We start from the raw sequence: 8887 nt of genomic DNA, 5'->3' as shown, positions 1-8887 counted from the left end.
TGGATGGTGGGCCTCCTCTTCTAAAAGCTGCAGTCACGCAGTGCTCCGTCAGACCGGTGGGCTGCCAAACCGTGGTCCAGGGGATAACACGGGGTCCTCAGAAGAAAGAGGAATTATTAGATTAGAGTGTTGCTGTACTCGTACGATTTAGCAGAGAAAAAAAAATGTAAACAGATTCTAACAACACAAATTCTCCCAAGTGGACTTCCTCTGGACATGAAAGTGGTTAAAAGGACATTCCACCAATTTTACACATTCAGATCAGTTTAAGTAGTTTTGTATAAAGTCATATGAGGCTCTGCAGAAGCTTTGTAAAGTCTGAGAAATGAACCCTGGTGATGCTATAGCAATATTATCACTTATCTCCACTTGTTTTTAAGAACTTTATCTGTAATCCTGCTTTACAAACTGGGGTAGGACATGTAGGACACATGTTAGAAACACATCTCAGTATCATGCAATAGAGTTCAACAGCAACACAAACTACAGCCTCCAGAATGACCATAACACTGAATCAGCACCTTTAATAAACCAAAAATGGCTGCTTTAGTCTGTTGTTCCAGTGGTTTCACTGCACAGATGGGCCCATAAGATACGGGACAAATACATATCTTGTGTACAATTAACTATTTTAATGAACTCTATCAACTTGTAAATATGTCCATAATACAAAATAAAATACATACATAATCAGTGATGGCTGTCCTTTAGTTCCCTGCCAGAATCAGTGAGAAGAACAATAAGTAGAAAGGTCACAGTGGCTTTATTGTGCCTCATGGTATTTTTATCTGCTGTGAAATTCCTATAAAGTCCCAGAGGTTTAACTGTGACACTTGTATAGCATCATCATATTATAAAACGTATAATAGGATCCCCATAGTCCTTTGTCGTGTGGGCCGAACGGTAGTCAGCGTCGCGGATCTCAGGTTTCAGGCGAGGGGCCTCCTCTGAATGGGGCCGAGTTACGCGGAGGAGGTGCGGGAGGAGGAGAAGGAGAAGGAGGGGAGCAGGAGCCTGCAGAATCAGAGATCTTTCATGGGGTCAACACGGGCTGAATGGGTTCATACTGACGGCTGCCTCGGACGCGGACGCACGCAGACGCCGATGAGAGCGCGCACTAATTAGGAAAACCTGGTCGAGCAATTAAGCGCAAGGAGAGAAGACGCGCGGGTTGGAGCGCAGAAGGTGGGTGTTTGGCACCAAGAAAAGTTTGTTAAGACTGTTTAATTTCTTTTTACAACTTAATTAGCCCTCATTTGAGTTTGTTTGACAACCAGAAAGTTTATTTTACGAGAAGCGTTTAGTCTAAATTTACCAAGTGGACTCCGCGTGACGAGTTTTGGATCGTGCCGCTTGCCGGAAAGCGGTGAGTTGTCCTATTTTCGTCAGTTTCGAGTCCAAAGGGGGAAATTTAATCCATTAAGACTTTGTAAAAGTCATTGTTAGTGAGACTCAAAATGTTAGAAGTTCATATGGTCTGATGAAAGTGCCAGAAAAGGCTGTTTTTATTACCGCAGTTAAAAAGTTCCACATCGGAATGGCTAAATAAACTCACACCAGACTATAAGCATTACCCTGATTTTCCTTTGTTTGTTTAATGAGTAGTTCTCCTACTAATAGTGGTTTTAACTTTCCTAACTAATCGTGTCTCTGACTCTTTGAAATGATGGCTTCATCTTCTAATTCACCGGATTTTTGTTTCCCCACTAAAGCTTGGCAGCACATTGTTTTCCTCCAGGAATGCCACAATTTCCAAAACAATTCAGTCTGACTCAGCAGAGCGTGTTCAGAGCTCTGCTGAGGATCTCTGAAGCCTCCTTTCAACTTCTTTTTACTTTTTGTTTGAAACACAAAAAGGAATATGTCTTGTAGATGAAGTGTTTTTCCCCTTTGGGTATCTTTTGCAAATACAGAAGTATTTTTTTGTCATGGTGACGGTGCAGATGAGGAGTGATTGACATTTGTAGATGCTGTATTCCTCTTTTGCTGCTCAGACTGCATGGGGATTTCATGTGCCCTCTGTCTGCTCCCTGAACCCTAAAATTCAGCTTTCTGCTTTTGGTTAGGCAGGAATGTGAACTCGCCTTCGCTTTGTCCAGATCCTTTGCCCAAACCTCTCCAACCCCCTCCATCTCTTCCTGGAGCCGAGTGACTCCTGAAGCAGAAAAGCCATTAAATCAGTTGAGCTGACTTTTGCCTGCATGAGCAAATAAGCTACTGTTTAAAAGCTGTCTTTGGTCAGCTGTTGGGAGGGTTGCATTGCTAAAAAATGTTTGCATTTACCTGAGACAGGAAACCAGTTTGCTGAAGGCAAATACAATGAGCTACTTTTTTTGTTTTACCTTTGTGTCTTCATCTACAGAGCAGCAGAAGGCAGTGAGGGCATTTAACAGTGTGTTAACAAGGGGTGCTGTAAAAGTTTTCGTCTGAGTAAATTTTGTCTGTCTGCTGCTGCTGCTGCTGTGGGTGGAGAGAGGAAACTTCTAAGAGGAGTCTTTAATTATTCCCTTTTGCCCTGCACCCTTGGAAGCCTTTCATGAACCCCCAACAGGAGCAAAACTCCTCTTTGGAGCAGTAACACCTGCTCCACAAAGTTTATATCACAGTGAACAACAGCTAAAAATCAAAACTGCAGTTTTACCCACTTGAGGCGTGCAGCCTGTGTCTAAAATTACAGCGACTTCTTGGCTCTCCTGCCAAGAGTCAATAGACTGAAATAATTTACCAGCCAGGAATAGTTCACCGTCTACGAAGAAATATACCACCCTGGCTGTGACGTTTCTGTAAGATTTTTATGTGTCAGGCATCGTGTAGCAAGAGAAACTTGCAAGTTTGCTTTTGTAGTGTTTTAATTTTGTTCTAGCTGCAAGTACGGTGGAATTCAGGCAGCAAGAACACATCATGAGAGCACCTGAAGCATCAAAAAAGATGTTTGAAGTATGAAAATGCACTGACAGTGTGGACATTTGACTGACTTATTTGGCACTTCTTTGACTGCAGTGGCTCCATGAACCAAGCTGTTACTCATTTGTTCAGGTCAAACGCTGCATTTCTAACCTCAGTGTTGGCAAAGTCAAAAAATACTCAGTAAATCTACATTTTCCAGTTGTGCTTGTCGCTCAGGTGAGTGCAGCGTAGGGACAAGTTTGTTTGAAGTTTGATAAAGTGGCGCAGGCAGGCTCAGAACCCCTTGGAGGTCAAATTCAAATGTCAGCTTCCAGCTCCTTGAATTGGCAGCTCAGTGTGTTTTTTGATTTTACTGATATTAGATAACCATTAGTGGTTAGACTGTGGATCCGTGACGATCATGCCTCTCATTTCTCAGAGGATGCTTTTGGTCACTGTTTTTGCACAGCGGTTTGCGTCTTCAAAGCACAGTTTGAGCTGGAGAGGGATGAATATCATATCACAGGGGGAGTTTCGGTGGAGGAAACCAAACACGGTGGCAACTGGGCCAGATGATGTTTAAAGGGACAATCCACCTCTCAGAATGTCTCTCTGAAACCAACACACGAGAGAAAAAAACTTTAAGATACTAAATCATGAAAGCACATCTTATTTTTAATTTGTTGCTCAAAGTGCTGTATAATTCTCCTGAAACACCACTTACAGATAACTGTAATTGCATGGTAGCAGTAAAACAGATGTCACCTTGCAGCTGTGCTTGTTCCTGTCTAACTTTCCTTTCAGGGTCAAAAAGTTGTCTATTTTGTCAAACACCATCTCCATTCCCACGACCGAAAATCTTCATTTAGCTGACACGGCGTGGTTTTACAAAGATAACCGTACAGTGTCTCTGAAGGAGAGGAGTCTGGATGTAACCAAGACAGGCCAACTTCCAACATGTTTACAGCTTTGGTGTGGCTGATTAGCCCCTGAGCGACTACAACAAGGACCTTCTTCATTATTTTTCAAAAATATTTTTCTGGTCAGGCTCTGGCAAGTCAGACTCACAGTTTTCCAGAATCTGAAGGTCCCACTTTGCAGGAAGGATTTTACAAAGGAATTGATGAGTAACCTGGCAAGTGAGGGCCTGAGTAAAGTGCACTAATCTGAGCAGACATGCTTACAGAGGCTGGTAATTGCCTAAGACTCCTTTTGCCATGGAATATATTCATCCAGATATTAAACCAAACTGGTGTTTGACAATTTATTTATTGTTATTTTTTTTAATTGTGTTGCTTTTGATGTGGCCATTCAATTGCAGTGCTCAAAAAAGACTTCAAGGCTATTTTTAGCTACTTCATAGAAAGAAACCTTATAATCGTATCATGAAAAGTTAGGAAACTAGCTTCACTGCCTCTGTCTGAAATCTGAATTTTGTTTAAATCATTTCTGTGCAATCCACTTTAAAGAAGCAATCACTTGGTTCTGTTCTTCGCGTCTCCATGTTCAGGTGCGAGGCTGTGGTTTTTAAAGAATTTAAATGAATCATTTCTGGCAGTGTGACAGGGAATAAATTCCTATCCCCATTCACTGCTTTTGTATCATAAGACCTGGAGTCCAAAGCCACAGCAGGTCTCCTCACAGCTAGCAGCGACTTGCCAGCCAACACTTTCATGTGTGATTAAGCAGCTCAATCTTGGCATGGCGGGGGGCGAGAAGAATGTGGGTTTACCAAACTGCTACCAGGACTAGTGCACTCTGCCTAACAGGACTGATTCACGGTGTTGCGTAGTTGTCACGCAGATACCTGCATGTCTGACAGATCTGTGTCTGATTAAAACAAAGCATGTGGCTGTGTTTATTGTTTAGCCCTGCAGCTTGGGTTTACCCAGGAGATTTGCATGTACTATCATCTAAATCATGCTATCATCAAAAGTTAAGAAAACCAGCCAAAGTTGTTGTGAGTTTAATTTGCATAGTGTGCTGTGACCCTTAGAAGAATAAAAGAAGAAAAAAACTGAAAATCACCACAGAAGACCCTGAAATGGTCACTGTGCATCATAAGTTACTGTGAATGAATAAAAAAAAAAAAGCAGGCAAAATATCCAAACAACAAAATCATTCTCTTTTTTTTCCCATCCAGAGCTGATTTAGCTCCGCAGTCTCCTTGGCACAATGAGTTGGAGCTTCCTAACTCGTCTGCTGGATGAGATCTCCAACCACTCTACCTTTGTGGGAAAGATCTGGCTGACGGTGCTTATCATCTTCCGCATCGTGCTGACAGCCGTCGGAGGTGAAACCATCTACTACGATGAGCAGAGTAAATTTGTCTGCAACACGCAGCAGCCTGGGTGTGAGAACGTGTGCTACGATGCGTTTGCGCCGCTCTCACACGTCCGATTCTGGATCTTTCAGGTGAGCTTTGTTGAATTTTTTTAAATGTTGAACATAAAAAGCTTGAAAATAGCCTCTGCTGTGTGTATTTACCACGATTATGTTTCTCTGAATGATTTAAAAACTAAATCTGAGTAACATGCATATGTTCTATCCAGGTTATCATGATCACTACCCCAACTATTATGTACCTGGGCTTTGCCATGCACAAGATAGCACGCATGGAGGACAATGAGTACCGGCTCAACCGGAACCGGAAGAAGAGGATGCCCATCGTCAACCGTGGGGCAGTTCGGGACTATGAGGAGGCAGAGGACAACGGAGAGGAAGACCCGATGATCGCTGAAGAGATTGAACCAGACAAGCCTGACAAAGCAGAAAAAGGTAGAGCAGCAGCATGTCAGTCAAAAAACATTTTAATGTTGTCAGGGAGATTCCTGCTCCCTTTTGATATGAACCCAAATCAGATTCTAACCAGTGTTTCTCTGTTTTTAAGGCTCAGAAAAAAAGCACGATGGACGCCGGCGGATTCTGCGTGACGGTCTGATGAAAGTCTATGTGTGCCAGCTGCTGTGGCGTTCTGCCTTCGAGGTCGCCTTCCTTTTCGGGCAGTACGTTCTGTACGGTTTCGAGGTGATACCCTCATACATCTGCACCCGCTCACCATGCCCGCACACAGTGGACTGCTTTGTGTCCCGCCCCACGGAGAAGACCATCTTTCTGCTGGTGATGTACGTGGTGTCTTTCCTCTGCCTGCTCCTCACTGTCCTGGAAATCCTCCATTTGGGGATCGGCGGAATCCGTGACACCTTCCGCAGGCGAGCTACTCTCAATTCACGAGCCGCACCGCCTCCCTCCTCACGTGCCATGCCTACAGCCCCGCCGGGATACCACGCCACCATGAAGAAGGAGAAACTAAAAGGAGACCTGAGGGATTCGCCAGTGGCTGACTCCGGGAGGGAGAGTTTTGGGGACGAGGGGCCCTCGTCCAGGGAGCTGGAGCGGTTGAGGAGGCACCTGAAGCTGGCCCAGCAGCACCTGGACCTGGCCTACCAGGCAGACGAAGGAAGCCCTTCACGAAGCAGCAGCCCGGAGGTCAACACGACCGCACAGACTGCTGCTGAGCAGAACCGCCTAAATTTTGCCCAAGAAAAGCAAGGAGAGGCAAGCGAGAAAGGTAAGAGAGAGTTCAGAACATGACTGGTTAACATTTTAGTTCCTGCTTGTAAATGCTCTTTACAGGCTTATTTATACCAGCTCTATTAAAGAAATCACAACAGGACTTCATTTGCTCTGTTCTTGCAGTGTTTTGAAACTCTCAAACAATTCATCACTATCACTGAGGACTTGCTTCTTTCCTCTGCTTTATATAACTGAAAAATCATTTTGGAGTTGGACTGTTGATTGGACAAAACAAGCAGTTTGAAGAAATAAAACAACCGTGAGTTGCAGCCCTGAACTTTGTGCTAAATTTCTTGGCAAAATGTCTGGAATAAAGTTAATAAGTACTTTAAGTGCAGATTTGTCCAGTACAGTTTCAGAGCTTAAGTCTTAAAATGAAGTCGGTTCATTTTCTGTCAGTTGTTCAGCTTTGTTGTGAATGTTTATCAAGTCAGCACAATGGAAGAACATTTAAAAATCCAGGTTTAAGTGAACCTACAGGCTGAATAGTCCTCTGTTTTGTCTCCTCTCTTAGGAATACATGCCTGAGCGTGCTTCCTTCCTCAAACGTCTGTCCTCCATTCCTACTGGCCTTAAACACATGAGGGAAGCACATATGGGAATGCAGTCAGACCACTGAGGGAGACCACAGCGTGTGTGTGTGCGTGCGTGCTTGTGTATGCGTGTGTGTGTGTGTGTGTGTGTGTGTGCGTGTGTGTGTGCATGCGTGTGCGTGTTAGTGTGCATGTGTGGATGAGAGAAATGAGCCTTTCAGTATTAGGGGTCAGTCAGAAAGAAAGAAAAATGCTGACCAAGCTGTGTTGTGACAAATGGTTCATCTCCACGACTCTAAACTTGAAAGCCTGCCACATCTCGAGTTTCTGCTTGCCGACCTATGTCCAACCCTTGACTGTGCCTTTCGGCTAAAACCTCGTCTACACCCTGTTCTTTCACCCACTCTCTTTTTTTTGGATGCCATGCAATAATCCGTGTCCGTTTCAGACCTTGTAAGGATTGTTGTAAGCTTTAAACTCCTCTGGCTGAGTGCAGTGTTTTTTCTCTTCCTTGGAAAAGAGAGGTTCTCTTTTTATGAAACGTCGCCACATGTTAATGTCTCACTTTGTTGAGGCTTGTTGGCCTCAGAGAGAATCTCAAACAACGCAGCCTTGGGTTATGTCACTTCTGGACCGTGTGCAGCAGACTTAACCTGTGCTAGATTAGTCATGTTTAATTTAAACAGATTTGATGTTAGGGATTATTCTTTATTAGCCAGATGCCACACCATTTCAGAAATGTTTGACAGATATTTGAAGCCTGTATATTTACTCCAATCGGCCAAAATGTTTACCTGGGAAATGCTTGAATTCTTTATCGACAAATGTTCCGAGGAATTTCCAAGAATCATTTTTTGTACAATCAATTCATTTAAAATACTCACATTTTTTTTTTAAATCCGTACCTTTTTACTATAACTTGACCAAAGCTCTAGATTAGTTACCTTTGTCTAGAAGGAAGTGTTGGCATCATGAATGCCACCTGCTTCACGTGACTGCTGAGGAGTAGGCACTTGGATGTTGGTAATTCTTTTCTTCCCTAAATTATGTACTATAAAAACGATTCACAATGTTCGTCATTGTATAAAGTTAAAAATGGATTTCACTTTTTTTTTTTTTTTTTTTTGCTAACCAGCTGGAAACATCTGTCTTCTAGGCTACTGTCAACAATGAAACTTCATCCATGTCTTTTGAAATTTACATTCTTCTTTGGTGAGACACATTTTCCATCCTTGACATGCACCACTACTCCTCCTTTGTGCTGAAACACGGATGCTTTCGTGCATCCTGGAAAAAAAAAACAGCCCAGCTGAAGAAAGGATGACTGTTGGCTGCTGAGACACAGCCTGGTGCCATGTAAACACATAATCTTTAAATCAGTCTTAGACTTTTGATCAGTGGCTTTCGATCTTCATGCACAGTTCATACTTTTTCTAGCCTGTCAGTTGGTTTTATGATCTGTGGCTGGAAAAATAAAACCATAGATTGCCAAAGAAGCTGTTTGATGCTGTATTCTTGTAATCATCTCACTTCCAGTTTTGCTACTTATCGCAAGGTACGACATTCCATTTTGAATATGGTACTTCAACGTTTTATTCTTGGGTTGTTGTTTTTTTTTTCTATTGCAAGTTTTGTAGTTTTTGTAACTGTAGAGATATTATTTTGTCTTCAGAGTAAATAAATATATTTGAACAAGATTTCGTCTTTGGACTTGACTCTGTTTGGTGCTAAAGTTGCTGCACAGATGATATATATGAAATTTTCCCCACAAATTTGTCTGTCAAAACCTGTTTGTTATTCACTGGATATATTAACAAAATTAACTTATTGTTTTCTGAAATTAAACTGAATTTAAATACTAGAATGAATACAGTGAAAACAAACCTGTGGCA

At 42.6% G+C, this 8887-nt stretch overlaps 1 protein-coding gene across 2 annotated transcripts; it reads left to right on the top strand.

Moving 5' to 3' along the window:
• Positions 1-1013: 1013 nt before the first annotated feature.
• Positions 1014-8692, top strand: LOC121178133 (gap junction gamma-1 protein-like). Of its 2 annotated transcripts, none has more exons than XM_041032660.1 (5): positions 1014-1185; positions 5030-5301; positions 5439-5664; positions 5777-6457; positions 6586-6904. In XM_041032660.1, the coding sequence occupies exons 2-5, from the start codon at positions 5062-5064 to the stop codon at positions 6591-6593; spliced, it is 1155 nt and encodes a 384-aa protein (XP_040888594.1). In that variant the 5' UTR covers positions 1014-1185; positions 5030-5061; the 3' UTR covers positions 6594-6904. The 2 variants fall into 2 exon arrangements, with proteins under 2 accessions (XP_040888594.1, XP_040888593.1); XM_041032659.1 differs by lacking the exon at positions 6586-6904 and adding an exon at positions 6977-8692 and having other exon boundaries at positions 1015-1185.
• The last annotated feature ends 195 nt before the right edge of the window (positions 8693-8887 follow it).

This window comes from Toxotes jaculatrix, chromosome 24, assembly GCF_017976425.1.
Source record: "Toxotes jaculatrix isolate fToxJac2 chromosome 24, fToxJac2.pri, whole genome shotgun sequence".
NCBI lineage: Eukaryota > Metazoa > Chordata > Actinopteri > Toxotidae > Toxotes > Toxotes jaculatrix.
This window is presented reverse-complemented; position numbering and strand designations above follow the sequence as displayed.

Coding starts and splice junctions, on each gene's coding strand:
- LOC121178133 (XM_041032659.1), top strand. CDS start 5,062: ATGAGTTGGAGCTTCCTAACTCGTCTGCTGGATGAGATCTCCAACCAC. Junction 5,302..5,438: donor TCCGATTCTGGATCTTTCAG/GTGAGCTTTGTT, acceptor TGTTCTATCCAG/GTTATCATGATCACTACCCC. Junction 5,665..5,776: donor GCCTGACAAAGCAGAAAAAG/GTAGAGCAGCAG, acceptor TCTGTTTTTAAG/GCTCAGAAAAAAAGCACGAT.